The following is an 18,555-nucleotide window of genomic DNA, read 5'->3' on the forward strand; positions in this document are numbered from 1 at the left end:
TACTCACTCACTCACCTACCTGCTCTTTGGTGCAAGAGGATCTGGAACAAGCCATGTCACTCGACACGCCCAGACAGGTGTTTCCATAGCTTGCGAAGGTTCCTTGTTCGAGCTTTCGAGCAAGTTTTCGAGATGCGTAGCAAGTAGTCCGTGATACGTATCCGCCCAATATCTGGACCTAATGGGGAACTGAATGGGAATAAAGGTCTCGAGATGTCGTCAGATCGTTGAAGCAAATACATCGTTTTCATGGTTTAGAATTTAACGATGAGGCGCAAGAGGAGAACGAAAAGGGTATCGGTGTAATTCGGCCATCCTTTATCTTATCTTCATAATAGGCAGTTAGAAGGGGTGCGGAAACCCCGGACATCGAGGCGAATATTCATAGATTAGGCAAAGACAAAGTTATAAAAAGACTAGACCAACAATCGACATATCCGCCCAAGCCACTTGGTATCAAACATGCACAGATATCCGCCAACGCCAGTAGGACCAAGGGCACCGCAGCCATCTAAGATGATGTCTTGATCACATCTTAGGCTGTGCCGCCAGCTTAGCTAGCAGATCATCCACTTGCTTCTGCAACTCAGCTTTCTCTGCCTCGAGCTGTGTTTTCTTCTTCGGCTTTTCTTTGGGTACGTGCACGTTTTCTCCGATCAAGTCGCCCTTGTTGTCAAGCTCCATGCCCTTCTTCTTGAGCATCTCCTCAACCAAGGGTACCAATTCTGTGAAGTTTTTGACACATGGGACACCGTATCTCTCACATGTGAGGTGGACGTTTCCTGATTTCCAGTATGCATCGCCGCAGCAAACGACAACCTTATCGGACGCAGCCCAGACACCTAGCTCAAGCAGGGACACTGGGCTCTTGGTCTCGGTATCGAAGAAGAAACAGATGACATCTGCTTGTTCTAGCGCACCTAGCTCCCATACAACTTGTTGTTTGAAGAGTTCGTCCTTGGCTTGCTGCTTAATGCTTTGATCCCAGGAACCTTTTCGAGGATTGCACACAGTGATAGGCAAGTGATTAAGCATGGTTGCCATCAAGGGTTGCCAGTTGACTGCATCACCCATCTCTATGCTGCCAGCTGTAAACACAGTAAATTTGCGGTATTCAGGTGGTTCCGGAGGATTAGAGTGCACAAAATCTTTGTGTGGTGTTGGTACTGGTGATGGCCAAGGCGGAAGTTGATTCTTTTTGTCTTCAACCACCTTATCAATAGTCGTCATACCGGGAGATTTGATCATATCAGCAGCAGGCTCCTTTGTTGCTTCTTCGGGCATGTTCGCCTTGGTAGGTTCGCTACCGGTTTTCTCGTCCTTGCCTACGAACTTCTCGACGATCTTAGACCAGGTTGTATGGCTCCTCATGAGGTGACCGGTCAGCTGCTGTAGTCGATCTTTAGCAATAGAAACCTCGGACTTTGTCGGAAGAGTAGCTGCTCGAGCCAGGGTGGTGTAGGAAAAAGGCTGATGAAGAGAGTGGAAGCTGCGAATAGATGTCAGTTGGGTGCCTTGGTTGTTTGATGGTCGTTTGGTGGGGCTAGTCATACTTGACCAATGACATAACTGGACCCCTTGACTGCTTATGTCTTGGGTCTTTGAGCAATCGTGGAACGATGCAAACGGACACAGACAACGTGGGAAACGTCTTAGATGAGCGTTTGTTAGTCGAAACTGTAATAGAATTGATAGGGCGAATACTTCACAATGCGCTTAGGTTTGCGCATCTTATTTGCGACTTCTTTGCTGCCTGCAACTTGAATGCTAAGCGCCTGGCTGCCTGGCTGCTACGGAGACCCACGAGGCACAGCCTCAGGGCGCATGATAGTTCGCCGGCAGTTAAAACTCCACATAACGCACGCGCTTATACTCCTACACCGACTCTATTGTTCAGGATTTTGCTGGTACACTAGACTGGTCTACATAAGGCGAAGTGTGGCTGGTACCTTTCCCGCTCCCTTTGTGTCCTGGCGCTTGTAGCGAGGCTGTCTGTGAGGCTGTCATCGAAGGCAGTACTTGGGTCGCTCACAGTCATCGTTTCGATCATAGAATCGCGTGGTACTCTATGAGGTAAGTGATATGGTGATTTCAACACTGATATTCGAGGTCTCGGAGATGTCCGAAGGAGCTATCATGATGGATTACGGCGGCTAAGGTTAGAGCTGAAGCACACGTGAGCGCGGAGGAGCTGAACAATACGAGTCACACCAACCATCATCACTCACACCTACAAAGAGTCAATTTGACTTCAGAACCGTCATCTGCCATGTTATGACAACGAATTTCGGGTTACGAACGACCACATATCGTGGCGATGTTGTCACAGGCACAACACCAGCACCGATCAAAAGACTGAGAATTGGCCTGAACATTGCCTTTCTCATGGTAATCTGACCAAGTACGATTCACAGGCTCAGAAAACCCGATGAACTGTCAGGTCACATCTGCCTACAAATCCAAACGACGTATGACCAACGTCCGCTTATGTGAATCTTTCAAGTAAGAGATGGACGTGCTAATCCTGCTGCGCCTGAGCAATTCATCCAAGACCCCTGAAGAAAACACTCAAAGTACGGAGATGGAGCATGGACGGCCTTACGAGATCCCAGACCTTGGCGGCCTCAAATTCGGCTCAATACATGCGAATCCCAGACGCTACCTTGCAACCCCATCCTTCCTTTGACCGAATCCATAATCCTAGGATTACAGCAAAACACTACTACTGCTTGATTCTATGTCGTCTTACTCCACAGGGTTGCTCCTGAGGGGATTCGGGTGGCGCCCTCCCTTCAAAGTCAAGGTCGGCGTACCATGTCCTCTCGCCCTATCTTCCGGTGTACTGCCAAACCCAGCCACATTGGGCGCAACCACTTGCTTTGCACACTGAACCTCGCGAAAGTCTTTCGGCGGGTCCACGATCTGGAAACAGAGAGAAGAAGCTTCAGTAGTCATGCCGCAGGTACACTTGATACCGGTAAACTTGACAGAAACAGATTCGGCCTGCTCTCCATATTCTTTCTTCATCTCGCGAGAGAGAGATCCGAAGCTGAGGAGACTGGTGACGGATCTGGAAGAGGCGATCGATACATCAGAAGGCTCCCTCTCTGCATGATCGTTAAGGTTGTTCATCGACCGACTAGGGCGGAGGCGCTCCAGAGGGTGTGCACCACCGCGTATCGCTAGTCGCCTAGGAATTGCAGCCACACGTAGCAGTGCCGACTTGTAAACTGTCGTCTTTTTTACCTTCTCCTGGGCTTTCTCTGCGCGCCAGGATAAACCACAGCCTTCGCAGAATACACCGAACCGTATAGCTTTACTGTCATCCTCGGACAACGGGATTAACTCCGGCTCGCTCATCGGTACGAATTGCTTGACCAGGCCTTCTAGCTTGCACTTCGAACAAGACCGATGTGTGCATTCGCAGCTCAAGACGCTGACTGGATGTTGGCCTTGAGCGAAGCTGTGAATCTCGTGACCGCGGTGACACTTGCAACAGCGCCACTTGCTGTCGGATTTTGGTACCTCGTTCTCATCGTCAGAGAAAGCCATGGTATTTGGGACTGTTCCTTTGTCACTACTGGAGTAGGCGGAAGTGAAAGACTGGTTGTTAAGCGCGGATGTAGCAGGCCCATTGTGGCGATCTCGGACAGTCTTCTCCATCGTAGCCAGTGAGTCTCCGGTATATTTAGGTGTGAAGCTTGTGGGCGGAGTGGTATCGGTCTGCTGTATCTTGCTCTCTTGTAGTCGACGCTCTGCTTGAGCTCGTGCGCGTGCGACACTACCAGGGAGTTTCCTCGTCAGCCCTAATCCTGCATATTTATAGCTTCCTCCAGTCATGTCGATTGAATACCTTAGGCCCTCATGCCGAGCTCTCTGAGCAGATTCTCCAGATTCTGCCAACTGACTTATCTTATCGCCATCCGGGTTACTGATTGAGATGTTTGGTAGGCTCATCACCATGTGCTGTTGGTCTTTAGATTTTGCGAGGGAGTCCACTCGCTCCGGACGCGAGACTTCTGAGTGTTCGCCTGATTGATGACCATCAAACATTGTACCCGCGGAGATGACTGCGAAAGGCTTGCGCGGTATTGACAGTAAAGCGTTCACCAGTGCAAAAGATGGACTTGCGGCAAAGCTGAGCGAAACAACAGGTCAAGCTCGCAGTAATAGTTTGACCTGAAGCAAGTTTCAGTGAACAATAAGTTAATGGCAGTAGAGCTAAAAATGAGGTGAACGTGGGTTGCGTGTGGGAATACAGCGTTTGCGTCTTCACTGTGGAGCCAGAAGATTCGACAAAGTGAACGACATCTAAACAATCACCGCTAACACGCGCACATGGTCCAACATGGAAACCAAGATGCAGGTGATGGCTGCAGCTGAGAGATAAGCGTGAAAGTGCGAGGATGTGCAGCCTTTACTTCCTCATTCAGTCGCCGTTGACTATGATGAAACAACGTCTAGATGACACAAAAACCACTTGCTGCAGTATCGATAGATATGGGATGAATTAAGAACATCGCAACTTGATTCTACTCATTGTCGGATGCCATCCCCAGCCATATTGTCTATCAAAACAATTTTGTCATCCAACGTAGCTCTCCAACGTCCCATTCGTAGGCCACTTCCTCGACATTTGCAATCCTTGTCTTTATGAACACTAGCATTTAGCAACGATGCCATCTGGATCTCGCATTCACTGTTCATGCGATTCATGGTGGCATATGCAGCAGCAGACGACAACAGGCCTGTATTCCTTATGAAGAAGGCAGAAATGTCTCAATGTAACCTCGATGACAGTTACCAGTAGCGTGGCATCGCGGCAATCATGACGGTGCTTGTGTGGAAAGGTGACCAAATTGCTAGAGTGGGTTATTTTTTGTTCATGATTTCTTGAGCAAATGTAGAAAGAGTTAGTATTGGATCGACTGAAGCGTATGAGGAGGCGTATAGAATGGTGCTGATACCTACAGATGAATCAGATAACGACACTTATATATACACTGGTGGTATGGTTGTCAAGTTGATATTAAAGGCGGAGTATTCGTATGCTTTGTCGTTAAACTGACGATGAAAACTAGAACACCTCCGTGAACGGAAAAGCTGTTGACCAATGTATATTCGTCCTGTTGGAACCTCTTTACAGAAAGCCGCATAGGAAAGAAGCATATGGAAGACAAGTGTTGTTGCATCCGCAGTCTGTCTGTCTACTTAAGCTTAACTTGCAGCACACCTTTCCAAGCTTGCAGAGCACTGTCAACGTACTCGGCGGCGTAGAAGTCGACATCGTCGTCACTTAACACTTCTTTCAAAATCCCGCCCGTCTTGCCCCACCGTATCTGCGCCTTGATTGCAGCTTGGCCTTTCGTCTCGATAAGCTTGATATAGCTCTGCGCGACATCGCGTATCGCCTCGAAGCAGATCTTTGTCTTGCTCTCTATGTCATTGACCCAGTCTTTCGTCAACTTGGCCTTCATGTTATGAGTCTTTGAGTTGACGACTTTCTCGCGTATGTGCTCGACCAGCTTGATGAGCGCACGAAGGACTTCGAACTTGGTGTAGCAAGAGATGAGCATGTTCTCGTGGAACATAGTAGGCTCGTCTTCGAGTTTCAAGTTGGTAGCGCCGGGCATACATAGTTTTTCCATTGCGATTCGCATCGCATGTATTTCTTCCGGTAGTACTTTTATTATGGAAGAGAGCGGCTCTGGGGACGCAAGTCGGGGGGAATCTTCCAACAGCATCATCTCAACGATAGAGTTGATATAGTCCCAGATTCCGTGAGCTGTAGATTCCGCAGGTGTCATGTTGTGTTTAGTTTCTTTGATATGACTCTGAGGTGTGGCAGCCGAGCGTATCCATGCACCCTGAAGTTCCCGCGTTTGTGTCTCTCTATAGAGGAGTCTACTGCTCGCATCCCAGGTATCAAGGCTTTCACATAGCCAGTTGATATTAGGGATCGTATTGGGCATGATGTATGGAAGTGGGCCAGGAGAACAAGAGTGCTCGTAGTTAGGGAATACTGACCTATCCACGTTGTCGGATATGTGTCGATAGCCTACGTGGATTAGCCGGCGATCAAGTACAACTTGAAAGGCACTTACTACCCGGGTCAACAACCGGCAAATTATCAATTGGCTCGCCCTTTAATCGTGATATGCGGCGGCGCTCGACGTTGCATATGTGCTTTGTCAAGCTCGATTTGAATTTCCGCTTCATACCCAGAAGTTCCATAGCTTGGTCCCAAGGAAGCGATTGCAAATCAGCATATAAAGTATCATCAATCTTACGTTCCATTCTCTCCATAGTGCCAACAGCTTTGTCAAGTTCTTCTTCCGCCGAGAATCCTTGATAACCTTTAGCACCAAATGGATGTGTCAGTGAGATCCGGGACAGAACATAGGGCGACAATGTATGCACCAGCATTTCCTTGCACTTGGTATGGCTGTACAATTGGAAGGCACATTTCCCGAGGCCGAGGTTCAGGTGCATTCGTGCAGCAAGTAGTGCTAGTGGCCTGTCCTGCTTCTCTTTATCGCAAGCCACCAGATGACGTGCGAGCATCGTAGCTTGAAGGAGGAGTCGCGAATTTGGCGTTGTTCCGAAAGGATGAGCATCTTCTTTGTTATGCATAGCGTTACGATGCATCTGGAGGAGGATGTAGATTCCGACGATACCTTCTGAAGACTTGGGAGAGCGTAACCAGGGGGCTGTCAATGCGATAGACAAAGGCACTTCCATATAATCCTGCCATTTCAAACTCGGCTTTGTCGTCAGTGATATCCACAGGAGATAGGATAGCTTCAGGCGGTTTCCGTGATAGGTAACCGCGTCTTGGTACGGATACTTCTTTTCCTCCGACAACCTGAATATTTCCTTCCATTCCGCGTCCACAAAATTTGAAAACGCGTGACGGTCTTCTCTACTCAATGCTTCCACAAACGGACGGATGTCCGCATAACATGTGATGAGATTCGCATGGGCTTTCCAGTAAGCCTCACAGTCGGCTAACATCATAGTCCCTGGGACGACAGTCTGACGAAGTTTCATGTACGCCAATCTTAGGCTACGGTCCTGGGGTTGGAATTCATCCGGCTTGAAAGTGCGGCGTATGACATCGGAGATAAGGCGAATGCTATCGTCCTTGACACGTGTTGCTCGCGCGGCTTGTAGCAAACTTGTCCAAACATCTTGCCTCCAGGCGCAAGTTTCTCGAAGGCTAGTCATGTTAGCGGCTGTCTTGAGGAATGCCAGAGATCCGTAGCTGCCGTTGTGAACTGTAACATCTCCTCTACACTAACTTACCTTTCTTGGTGCGATATCACACGCTCAATATACGCAAGACACTGACTTTCAAGCAGAGACCACTCTCCACTGTTTTTTGGAAGCCTGATTCTCATATCCCACAAATCACCCTGGTGCCTGGTCATCAGGTCCTGGAGGGCTGCAGGCGGCTGATCCCAGTACTCCAACAGCTCATTGCATTTGCCTTGCCGCGCGAAAATCTCACCCATGAAGCGTAGATCGCGTATATCTTTGAATGCGATCGGGTCATCAGGAGCCGCCTCGTATGCTTGCTTCATGAGTCTACGAGCCAGGTCAGATTGTAGCTTACTTTTCACCTCGCCTGATGGAAGTCCGCGCTGCTGTTCGGCAGCGAGTTGAATAGCAAGTATTTGCGTGAAATGAGCATGCTTCTTCGCTGACACTGATCCAGTGCTATCCTTAGTCTCCTTGCTGTAGTGAAAGACAGCCTGTCGTGTGTTAGCAGGTGGCATCAAAGATAAGTCCAATAGTATCATGTAATTCTCCGCTGTAAGAAGAAGGCACTAGGAGAAGTATGTCTCCTGATGGCCCCGAGTCACTCGTATGAGGGGCCAGTTTCGACTTCTTACATACCAGGCGGAAGTCTTCCCAGCATTCCTCAGCCAATGATACTTTGCCCAAGGCAGACCAGAGTTCTTGACGATCTTCTTTACGGCCCAACGATTTCGCAGCACGTTGCCAAACTTTGAGGTTGCCGTCGCCCACTCCGCTGATGTTAAGGTTGTTACCCTGGTCTCTCCGCGTTACCTCCGCTAGGATTTGGTATAGGTAGGAAAGCAGTCGAACATCATCTACTCCTGGCTGTTCCCAGGCCTGTTGGACTAGATTTACAACATCGTTGTGTCCATGGTTGAGTGTGAGACCTAGACGAGCTTTCCATGCCTGCTCAGAATTTAGCGTGGCAACGTAATATCAAGCTCAGAATAGCTTACCAGGAGAAATGGGTTTTTGGGTGTCTTCTTGAGCGACTTTTGCACGAAGGAATCTGCGAACTTCGGTTTGGGGTAATCGCGCTGAGCCTTGCACAATTTCTCCCAGCTGTTGCACGCCATGAGAACAGGTACTTGAGCGCGATTAGGTATCGCAGAAACAAGGGAGATAAACCAGACACTAGCGATGCTCGAACAATGGCAAATATGTGGTGATTGGCTGGGGAATTATATGTCGCTGGCGGGGACGTGTAGAGACTGAAAATGATGTTGGGGGCGTTCGGGCGGAAGTCGGAGGAAAGCCCCGACTGCAAATTCACTACACGCAGCAAATGAGGCAGCCTCTCACTTGCCAGTTGCCTGAACAATTGATACTTCTTCATATCCTGACTGTGTTTATGGAACCATCCTCCGCCACCACAGTGATGTGAATTATAGCGAATACTCTCTGAGTAGTTTCTGCGTACTGCAACTTACGAAATATATGCTCCTCATTGAGCACGTACGGATGATGTCAAAGTTCATTCAAAGTGGCGGAACCTTGGACATGTCTGCGATAGAGAAGCTCGTTGTTTTTAAGTTGCATCCTCAAGACAAACTCTGCTACCATTTAAATATGTTTTAGACGTATCATACTACGTATGCCTCTAGCCTTAGCTTTTACCTAGATAACTTCCAGGATACAACTCAGACACCACGAGCTGCAACATCATGACGATAAAATAGCATACGAACATAACAGCTCAGATTGGCGTAATTCGACTGTGAAATCTGGTTATGCACAGTTGGGGACTTTCAAATTCAGGTATAACATACACCTCATCGATGGATTACTATACTAGATACTTGATCGCGAAAGAATGCTTCCAAGTTCGATCATATCGAGAAGACCAAACGCAGCATTTATGGCTAAAGCATCTGACCCTATGAAAGTACTAAGCCCGCTGCAATATCATCTCGGAAGTTCAGTCGCGAGATGACCAGACTAAGAACGGTATGCGACAGTGATATGCACAAATACATGCTGCCTCGAAATTAAGACAGCCTAGTCAACCTCCATATCCATGTCTCCGTCTTTATCCGCCTTTGCAGACCTAGCAACACCACGCTTCGCTTCATACCTTTGTTTGAATTTAGCTTTCGATGGTATGGGACGTGCACCTAAGGCGCCCATGGGCGAGCCATCGCTCCCAAAGATCCTGTTCCTACCGTCGTCGCCACGCTTAGAGTTAGCCGCCTTCCTACGTTCCCGACCCTTCTTGCGCTCTGCCGCCAAATGCTTCGCGATAGCAGCCTGCTTGATGAGGTCCCCAGTGTCTTCCTTGACGGTAGTATAGGTCTTACGGAAATCCTCATATGCTGGATCTTGGATACTGTCGAGAAAACCTGTAAGCTGTACTTCCGTCCAATGCTTAGCCTCTTGTGCAAGGACAGCCGCGACGACAACTTGCCGCAACGCACCATCCTCGTCTTCGCAGATGCGCTCCGCGCTCCCGGTCGGGGCGAAGATAGCCTTGATGGCCTCCTTGAGAACTTCGGGATTGGAAGAACGGAAGACCAATAGTTCGACGAGCTTCGCGTGCGCAGCTGATCTCAGAGTATTGTAGTCCAATTCTTCTGCCAGGGCGTAGATGTGGAGATGGTATGCATATTCGGCAATACCAACGAGGGCAACTGTGGCAGGTGAGGGCGGAATCTCGTTCGGGATGAGAGTTGCATGATAGAATTTGAAGGTGGTCTGCTTGAGTTGGCCGCCTTCTGAGCCTGGAATGAACCTATAGTCTGATGTGTAGACTATGCTATGGATCAGTATGTTTTTCAGATTCACCAACGTACGCGACACTTACTGAAGTTGACAATGCGGTCTACAAGGATAGGATGAAAGTGAGCCGGCAAATGCACACAACTTGGTCGGTTAGGGCTCATCGCCTGGTCATGTCAGCCTTCAATTTACGACGCCTGAGGTCCCAGTAGCAGCTCATCAACCCAAGGATATGATCCTAACTAGGTTGGAGGCGAACAAAAAGAAGGTAATCTTACACCACCTGGAAATAGCCCCTCCTGCAACGCCTTCGAGCCGCCAATCAACATGATGGAATGTACCTGAAACTCCACACCAGCAACAGTGATCAGAGTAAAGTCGCGACCAATTGGCGTATCAAGCAACAACTCAGCGTGCCTGAATATTATCGTTAGTTACTGCAAGCACCTTCCTGGAGTGAGGTGTTGTTTACTCGGTATGTAAGTTTTGCGCTGTGGGTAGAGGATCCCAGCCCTTCTTGAAAACCTTACGCAAAAGATTGGAAGCATTACGCGGATCAACCGGTGGCTGTCGGAGAGAGGCAGTATCGCGCTGCAGCTGTGGCGGCTTGACCTGGGACGTCGGAGTGGCCATGGGTGTGGGTAAAGATAGTAGGCTATCCATTAGGAATGCTGACTGAGGAACGATCGCTTCAAACAAACCAAAACTTTGACATGGTGCGAAAGGCAACAGAGGCAGGAAACGGGGTGGAGAAACTTGTGACCTGCTCGTTTGTTTGCAGGTCTCGTGTGCGATATCGTCTTTCTCTTTTTCAGAGTAGGACGCGAATTGTGGGGATTTCAGGGAGGCAAATGCAAACGCATGTAGGAACTCGACCGATCCGCAGAGAGCTGTTGTATTATAAACCCGTGTTACTCGTACAATCGTATTCCCTAGAGACCCAGCTCTTAGAATGTTGGCCTCGTCCTCTCACCCTTCCACAATCCCATGACCTCTCCTGTCTCTCCGACCCACTCCCTGACGCCAGTGACAACAGCCTTCGCCATGCCCGCATTTGTTCCACTTCTTGCCCTCCTCTTGCCCTCCATCCCACTGCTCACTCCGCCAACTCCGATACCCGTCCCGCTGCCAAACGACTCTGGTGCTTTTCCTGGCATGATGTAGCTGCTACCGTCTCCAGTCGCGTACTCGGAGCCCATTGAGGGAAGAACGTTCTCGCCAGCGGACAAGGAGACGAACAAGGCAAATGGAACTAGCCAGACGCATAGGCCAAAGTAAGATGCGATCTCGGTGAAGGTGGGAATGTTGACGTCGCGGGAGTATGAGTACGAAGAGTATGTGTTTGCTGGCGGAGCGCTGAAGTGACGAAACCAAAGATAGTGGTTTGCGATGACGAGGGCTAGAAAGATGCTTAGTACAGACATGGAATGGACTCAGAATGAGGTACAACATACCGCAAGAGACCAAGAACAGTGGGTCCGTGAGCTTGACAATGGGGAATCGCCTGAGGTTCTGCGCATAAATGACATGCGACACAACGCTCAACGCGCTGAGTCCGACTGGAAACCGATCGACGACTAGAAGCAAGATTTGGATGCCGACCACGCCATAGATGAGTCGGTATAGTAGCTTCTTTGCGAATACGGTATGCTCTTCCACAAGCTCAGAGAGGTAGTACAGGCCGGAAGCTACGTTGCGTCAGCTCCGTGAACCAAAGACGATGTGCATGGCTGCAAAGTACCTATGGCAAGCGTCAAGAAGGCGAAGCCCAAAATGACACCCACATATCCAAGCAACGGCAGTATCCACATGTTGACTCGTGACACTTCAGGGAAATGTGAAGAAGGATGGAGTCTGGAAGTTTGGCGGGCGCACGATGAGGTCAGTCCAAAGGTGGCATCAAGGCTAGCGGAGAAACCCGTGGACCCGCCGCAAAGTGTGGGGTGTAACACCAAAAAGTCGTCGAACTCTTGGCCAGAGTGAATCGACCAACCGACACATCACGCTCGCTTCCCGCTGTTCCCTTGCAGCCCCCAGTCGCACAAAGTCAAAGCGAACCAAAGAGTACTGCGCTTGTTTCAGAGAGAGTCACAGCCCACAACCGCAACCATGTCGCGCCCCGAAGACATCCTGTACGCACGCCTCTTCGCAATATCGCAAGTCGCATAGCGAGGAATTCAGCGCTTACGTTTCTGCAGACCCCCCGATCTCTTCTACAATGACTCGGAATCGCGAAAATACACAACCTCTTCGCGTATCCAGAAGATTCAATCCACAATGACCCATCGCGCCCTCTCCCTCCTCGCACTTTCCTCGCCCTCCATGATTCTCGACATTGGCTGCGGCTCCGGTCTTAGTGGCGAGATCCTGTCACAAACCGCAGAACAAGGCACACCCGGCGGCCCACACGTATGGATTGGCTTTGACATTAGCGCATCCATGCTGGGCGTTGCGTTGGAGAAAGAGGTAGAAGGAGATTTGCTGCTAGCCGACGCAGGCCAAGGTGTACCGTTCAGACCAGGAACCTTCGACGCTGCCATCAGTATCAGTGCAGTCCAATGGCTGTGTAACGCTGAAAGTAGCGAGGAGAGTCCTGCGGGCAGATTATCGAGGTTCTTCAACCAGCTCTATGCGAGTCTGAAGAGAGGAGGGAGGGCTGTCTGTCAGTTCTACCCAAAGAACGATGCACAGAAGAAGATGGTGGCGCAGGCAGCTATCAAGGCCGGTTTCGGTGCGGGTCTTCTTGAGGATGACATGGGAACCAAGAGTGCAAAGACATATCTTGTCCTAACTGTGGGCGGAGGAGCGCTCGATGGCGACATCACAGGTGTTGTGAGGGGCATGGAAGGCGTTGACGTTGAGGATGCACGAAGAAAGGCAAAGGGCATGAAGAGAGGTGAAGAACGAAAGGGCAGCAAAGCATACATCATGAAGAAGAAGGAGCAGATGGAGAGGCAAGGCAAGGTTGTCAAGGCGTCGTCCAAGTACACTGGCAGAAAGAGGAGGATCCAATTCTAGATATACCCACGACACCATCATCACGATGTTACGCATAGCACGGAGTTCTGGTTCTGGCATTTTCAGGAGGGTATAAGAATGGTCAATTCAATCATGCAGCATGCTATATACCACCTACAAGTACAGCTCTATTCACATGCCAGCTGGTAGTTGTACAAGTGCCATTGCGTCCAGTCGTTAAGAAAATGTGTTATTGCTCCCTATCATAGGTTAACCCAATGTGAGCCGAGGCCTAGATTTGACGGTATCATCGCGCTATATCAAAGCTTAGCAAACACGAAGACCATGATGGTTAAATCATGCCTTCTCCATCTGGTTCAGAACAGCGCGGGTGAACTCGTGGGTGGTGGTGTTGCCTCCCATGTCGCGTGTGCGGGCGGTGCTAGAGAATGTTAGTCATGGATTACTTTCTGACTTGACAAAAAACTCACCCGTCAGCGATGACCTTGTAGACGGACTGCGAGATGCGGTTGGCGTGGTCATCGAGACCAATGTGACGGAGCATCATGGCAGCGGACAGGATCAGAGCGGTGGGGTTGGCCTGGTCCTTGCCCTTGATGTCGAGACCGACGTGACGGCATCCAGGCTCGAAAACGGCGACGTTGCGGCCCATGTTGCAACCGGGGACGATACCAGGGCCACCGACAAGACCGGCACCGATGTTGGACAGGATACCTCCGTACAAGTTGGGCATGACCATGACGTCGAATTGCTGTGGCCTCGAGACACACTGCATGGAGGCGTTGTCGACGATCATGTCGTTGGTCTCAAGAGTGGGGTAGTCCTCACCAACACGCTTGACAGTGTTGCGGAACAGACCATCGGCAAGCTTCATGATGTTGGCCTTGTGGATGCAGGTAACCTTCTTGCGGTTGTTGGCGAGCGCAAAGGCGAAGGCAAACTTGGCGATGCGCTCCGACTTCTCACGGGTGATGATCTTGAGCGACTCAACGACGCCGTTGACCGACTGGTGCTCGAGACCGGAGTATTCACCCTCGGTGTTCTCACGGATAATGCAGAAGTCGATGTCCTTGTGGCGCGTCTCGTAGCCGGGGATGTTCTTGAGGAGGACGATGGAGGCGTAGATGTCGAGCTCTTGACGCAGAGCAACGTTGAAAGAACGGTGGCCGGAGCGCTCGACGGGAGTGTGGAGGATACCCTTGAGACCGAGCTTGTTGCGCTTGAGCGAAGCAATCGACTCGCGGAGGAGCTCCTCGGAGTGGACGTTGCCCGAGTCGACACCAGACACGTCGACCTGCTCCCACTCAATGGGGACGTTGTCCGCCTTGAAGATCTCCTTGACCGACTCGGAGACCTCAGCACCGATACCGTCACCTGCGCATGTTCAGAAAGTAGATGGGGTTTATGGGCGGCTATCGCGCGTACCAGGAATCAACGTGACAGTGTATTTGCCGCCGAACTTGGTGGGCTTGAAGATGTCCTGGGTGACCGTGGCCATTGCTGTCGCCGCGTTAGACTCTGCACTGCTCCGAATGCTTCAGGGCGTCTTCGTACATCGAGTAGCCATTGGGCATGCCCATCGAGCGGCAGGCTTCGCGCCCCGCAGGAGCGTCTGTATGGGCGCATTAGCACTCGAATTTCCGCCATGACCGCCAATTGCAAGCGCATCGACATGTCCGTACCTGCGCTGTTCGTTGAGAGGTCCTCGACAACATGGTGTAGTTGCGGCGTTGGGCTGGTGGTGAGGGATTTGAGGTAGAGAGAAACCAGCTCGAGCTGCCGTCCCCCGAAAATGCATCCGAACCGAAGGAAGAAACCGCGCTTGGCAAATGACCGCATCCGTCCTTCCGCCGCGGCTCGCTCTGTCTGTTGCCTCCGGCGCAGCCCTGTTCGTGCCTTTCACTCTCTATGCTACTTGCTTTTTCTTATTTTTCTTCATGTCCTAGTCGGCATGTACTCCGATTTCCTGCAACTACCCAGCCCTTTGTGCGCAATCCACCACGGCCTCATTTGCATGTGATCGTACCAACCATGGTTCGCGTAGTGCATGCGTGTTTCATCCGTGCCAGGTTTCAGGTGACAGAGAATGCCAGACGTCGAAAGAGCAGGAAGAGACAATCATATGGAATGACGGCGACTACCGTGGTCTTCAGCTATTGAATGTGTGCTGCTCCACGGAGCCACATCTTTGTTCGAACAACCGAGGAGCATTCTCCAGCACGATATAAGGACGATTACGGCATACATCGGTTTTCATGTATAGCTGAGCTTCAGATACCTCTCAGGTGGCTCTCACTTGAGCCTTGGTAGACATGGTGATCGCGATGCCAGCGACACTCCTTCAGCACGCGTCACGCACGAGGCTGGCCTTACTTTCACCTCACTGCTCGTCTGTCTTCGCTTGCCACTAGCATATAAGATGGTCTTTCAACCCTTCAATCATTTCTCCTAGCTACCACTTCCACTCCTCTTTTGTTTGGCCATGCACTGGACTCCCTTGTGGCATTCGTACTACGAATAGCCATCCAGCCGATACATGAACATAACTCGCGATTTGTAGCTCGCCAGCCAGAGACAAAGCGTTCTAGCTACCAAGGTTCCCTTGCTTCCAGCGCCACAAGCACTGTGCTTCAGAAGCCCTATCAGCCCTCAACAACCTACTTGCTAGCTTGTATAGTTCCGTCTAGCCATCGGGTAATCCTACTAAATTCATCATTTCATCATCGCTTACCATTGTCATCCAGCTGTAATCAAAAACATATCGATCATCTCGAGTTCACACCCCGCAGTAAAGCTCTGATAATGAAAGTCGTTGAGAAAAATACCGACAGAACAGCTGAGGTCAACGTCTTCGTCGAAGGGCAAGTTCCGGCATTGAAAGAGTACGGTGAGTATATCGATTCAAGGGACAAAGCGATATGTTGCTACGTGGCTCTGTATGAGGGCGATAAGCCTCGCATCAGAGGCCAATTCTCTGGCACGGTAAGTCGTACTCTTATAGGCTCAACAGGCTTCTCTGATCAATTCTCAGACTCTGGCCGTGGCCTGGGATACTATCGTGGACGGAGTACTTCGTAAGGCAAACTCGTACGCAGCCAGAGCTGTGAGCTTTCAGAATAAGAGGAAGATGGACACAGTAAAGTTTCTCTACAAGACTACGAAAGGGATCATCGATACCGACATCACCGTGGTACCACTTCCAGGTTTCGCTACGACACAAAACAATGACCCCGAGACCATCGGAACTTTGGAACTGCGTGTATACATCACCCGACAGCTAGGAACTTGGCACGATATAGGTGAAGTTAAAAAGTACTTCACAGTCGGAGGTAGCATCGGAGATAAGCAAACAGGTAGTATGGAACAGAAGGCGAGTTACAAGGACATCCCTCCGACTTTCGGGATGTCGTTCGAGACAAACGCTGCTCTTCTAGAGGATAGGCAGCCAAGTCTTCAACAGCGCAAGGTGGACGCGAAACGTCCAGGCACAGAGCCCTGGGCCATATTTCGTTTCCATTATCGAAGTCAAGGTGAGTTTTTCAGGCATCTTTCTCGAATATTGTGCTTACACGGTTGTTCAGAAGACATTTTAAAGCGAGAAATGAAGATGACTCATGACCCGAACAGCAAAGAGAAGCCCAAACCGCATACTCTATTCCTAAATCCCGTACCCCCTCTGCTATTGGGCGAAAAGTCATGTAAGAACGACGGGGATGCCTCGTCCCGATCATCATCACTATCTCCAATGCCTCCTAGCAAACCTTCTACTCCAGCAAGAAGCGCAAAGCCGGGCCTCAAAGTAACAGTCAAGAAGGCGCTCGACAGTCTCGAGATTGATAGGGACACCCCTAATATCTCTGCTGGCAGTGGTGATGATAAGCTTGTTGACAAGGTTGCTGTTACGCCTGCTGAGCTGATAACCAACTGTATCGCGAAGCTGTCCAATCTTCCAGGTCTCGAGACCAGCCCCGCACTTTTACATCCAGAAATACCCGCGGTCGCAGCGGAAGAAACACTTGGGAAGTCTCCACCGTCGCCCATCACGCAAGGAAAGAAGCCGGTTGAGAGACCAGGGCCAATCTGTGGTATCACGAGTATGCGAAAGAAGCCAGATACCCCGCTCGTCGCAGCTATACCGACCAAGCGTCAGATATCCACCACAAATAGCGCGACGTCCGAGCCAAAGCGCACCAAGGCCGTCCTGACGCCTCCTGCACCCTTCATCGAGCCTATAGTTCCAAGTACCCCTCGGCGCTCACCTACCCCAAAGCCCATATCAATCGAGCGACAGCTTGCGGATCAGCGCAAGAAGCTCGAAGAACTGCGCAAGAAGCGTAGCGATACCGCTCACAAACAAGCTGTGATCGACAAAGAGATGATTCCCTACAAGCAGCGTATGGTCGAGGAGCTGGATCGTCTCCATCAAATGATGACAGAAGAGGAGAAAGCTTATGCTGAGGAGACTGAACACTACAGTGCTAGTATAGGGATTCTGCAAGCGTTCAAGAAGACAGAAGGTAGCAACTAGGTTGCTGGTTGAGTGCAAGTTCGACAAAAGTGCGTCGGAAGGAGTATGGCGTTGAGGTAAAAAAAAAAAATGAGGCCTGGAGTGATTCGGAGTTTTTGAGGACTTCAGAGGAGTTGGCCAAAGCCCGGCTGGCAACTACCAACAGCATTGGATTCTTGAATGGATCGACAAATGCTTAGTGAGGCGACTACCGATGCCGCGAAGGGAAAAAAGTGCTTATGATTATTTAATATCATGTCATCAGTAGCCAACACAAGGTACTGATGAGCATAGTTTGGATTGAAGGACCATGCAGTTATGCGACAGCTAATTTGATTTATTGTCCTGGCGTCCGCTCTCTTGCTACCCTCATGTTCGCCTTGATCCTCTCGAGCAGTTCAGCTGTCGTTGCGAGTGGAGAGGGGTGTAGATTCCTCTGCCATAGTGTTAGCTCAAAACTGCATGATCGAAGTCATCCATATTTTGAAAAATGCCACAGCAGTTTGACAGCAGCCAGAATTAGGGTGGATCTTGTCGGATGTGTCAGCCATGAGAGAACTTACGTGCTTGAGCCAAGTAACGCATTGGTCATGTGTCCATGTCTCTGGGTCTGAAACGATATTAACAAAGTCAAGAATGGAGTCATTCGACAATCTAAAGGGCGTGGGTTTGCGTACCTCCAGTAGGGTCTTGACTGGGAAAGATGTCTTGTCCCCAAATACTCCATGCTGCAACACCAGCAACTACTGCAGCAAAAGCAAAGAACGGGCCCTGTGTTGTCTTAGTATAGGATGAAAGCGACATTCAGAAGGCCCACTATGTATAGCAGATGCCAGGATAGCCATGAGTAACCTACACGTTGTTGCACCGCGCGATCGATAGGAGTCGGCATGCTGAAAGATGGGAGTGGAAGTCGTGGCTAGGAGAATAGGGGAGATTTAAGAGTTCTGAGCGCAGCTGTGGAGCTCAAATGAGATATTTGTCTGAATTTCGCAGGATTTATAGGATGTAAGTGTAGGCAGTGCTGTCTCACATGCAACGCATCTACATTC

The 18,555-nt window shown here is 50.1% G+C and overlaps 6 protein-coding genes across 6 annotated transcripts; 2 read left to right on the top strand and 4 right to left on the bottom strand.

Moving 5' to 3' along the window:
- Positions 1 to 528: 528 nt before the first annotated feature.
- On the bottom strand, positions 529 to 8,378 carry GT037_007732 (uncharacterized protein; the record flags this gene model as incomplete). Its single annotated transcript, XM_038932779.1, has 7 exons — positions 529 to 1,489; positions 2,750 to 4,031; positions 5,234 to 6,058; positions 6,105 to 7,219; positions 7,306 to 7,754; positions 7,900 to 8,208; positions 8,259 to 8,378. The coding sequence occupies 7 exons, from the start codon at positions 8,376 to 8,378 to the stop codon at positions 529 to 531; spliced, it is 5,061 nt and encodes a 1,686-aa protein (XP_038784280.1).
- A 922-nt stretch (positions 8,379 to 9,300) lies between these two features.
- Positions 9,301 to 11,828, bottom strand: GT037_007733 (duf-domain-containing protein; the record flags this gene model as incomplete). Its single annotated transcript, XM_038932780.1, has 7 exons — positions 9,301 to 10,049; positions 10,103 to 10,184; positions 10,296 to 10,434; positions 10,490 to 10,907; positions 10,991 to 11,416; positions 11,472 to 11,705; positions 11,759 to 11,828. The coding sequence occupies 7 exons, from the start codon at positions 11,826 to 11,828 to the stop codon at positions 9,301 to 9,303; spliced, it is 2,118 nt and encodes a 705-aa protein (XP_038784281.1).
- Positions 11,829 to 12,126: 298 nt separating this feature from the next.
- On the top strand, positions 12,127 to 13,035 carry GT037_007734 (s-adenosyl-l-methionine-dependent methyltransferase; the record flags this gene model as incomplete). The annotated part of the gene is made up of 2 exons (XM_038932781.1): positions 12,127 to 12,149; positions 12,216 to 13,035. The coding sequence occupies 2 exons, from the start codon at positions 12,127 to 12,129 to the stop codon at positions 13,033 to 13,035; spliced, it is 843 nt and encodes a 280-aa protein (XP_038784282.1).
- Positions 13,036 to 13,332: 297 nt separating this feature from the next.
- GT037_007735 (isocitrate dehydrogenase subunit mitochondrial precursor) lies at positions 13,333 to 14,711 on the bottom strand (the record flags this gene model as incomplete). The annotated part of the gene is made up of 5 exons (XM_038932782.1): positions 13,333 to 13,417; positions 13,467 to 14,370; positions 14,422 to 14,496; positions 14,551 to 14,608; positions 14,679 to 14,711. 5 exons carry the CDS (start codon positions 14,709 to 14,711, stop codon positions 13,333 to 13,335), a joined length of 1,155 nt encoding a protein of 384 aa, XP_038784283.1.
- A 1,087-nt stretch (positions 14,712 to 15,798) lies between these two features.
- On the top strand, positions 15,799 to 17,524 carry GT037_007736 (uncharacterized protein; the record flags this gene model as incomplete). Its single annotated transcript, XM_038932783.1, has 3 exons — positions 15,799 to 15,978; positions 16,028 to 16,526; positions 16,578 to 17,524. The coding sequence occupies 3 exons, from the start codon at positions 15,799 to 15,801 to the stop codon at positions 17,522 to 17,524; spliced, it is 1,626 nt and encodes a 541-aa protein (XP_038784284.1).
- Positions 17,525 to 17,840: 316 nt separating this feature from the next.
- GT037_007737 (uncharacterized protein) lies at positions 17,841 to 18,395 on the bottom strand (the record flags this gene model as incomplete). Its single annotated transcript, XM_038932784.1, has 4 exons — positions 17,841 to 17,939; positions 18,067 to 18,113; positions 18,181 to 18,274; positions 18,360 to 18,395. 4 exons carry the CDS (start codon positions 18,393 to 18,395, stop codon positions 17,841 to 17,843), a joined length of 276 nt encoding a protein of 91 aa, XP_038784285.1.
- Between the last annotated feature and the right edge of the window lie 160 nt (positions 18,396 to 18,555).

This window comes from Alternaria burnsii, assembly GCF_013036055.1.
Source record: "Alternaria burnsii strain CBS107.38 chromosome Unknown 693, whole genome shotgun sequence".
Lineage (NCBI taxonomy): Eukaryota > Fungi > Ascomycota > Dothideomycetes > Pleosporales > Pleosporaceae > Alternaria > Alternaria burnsii.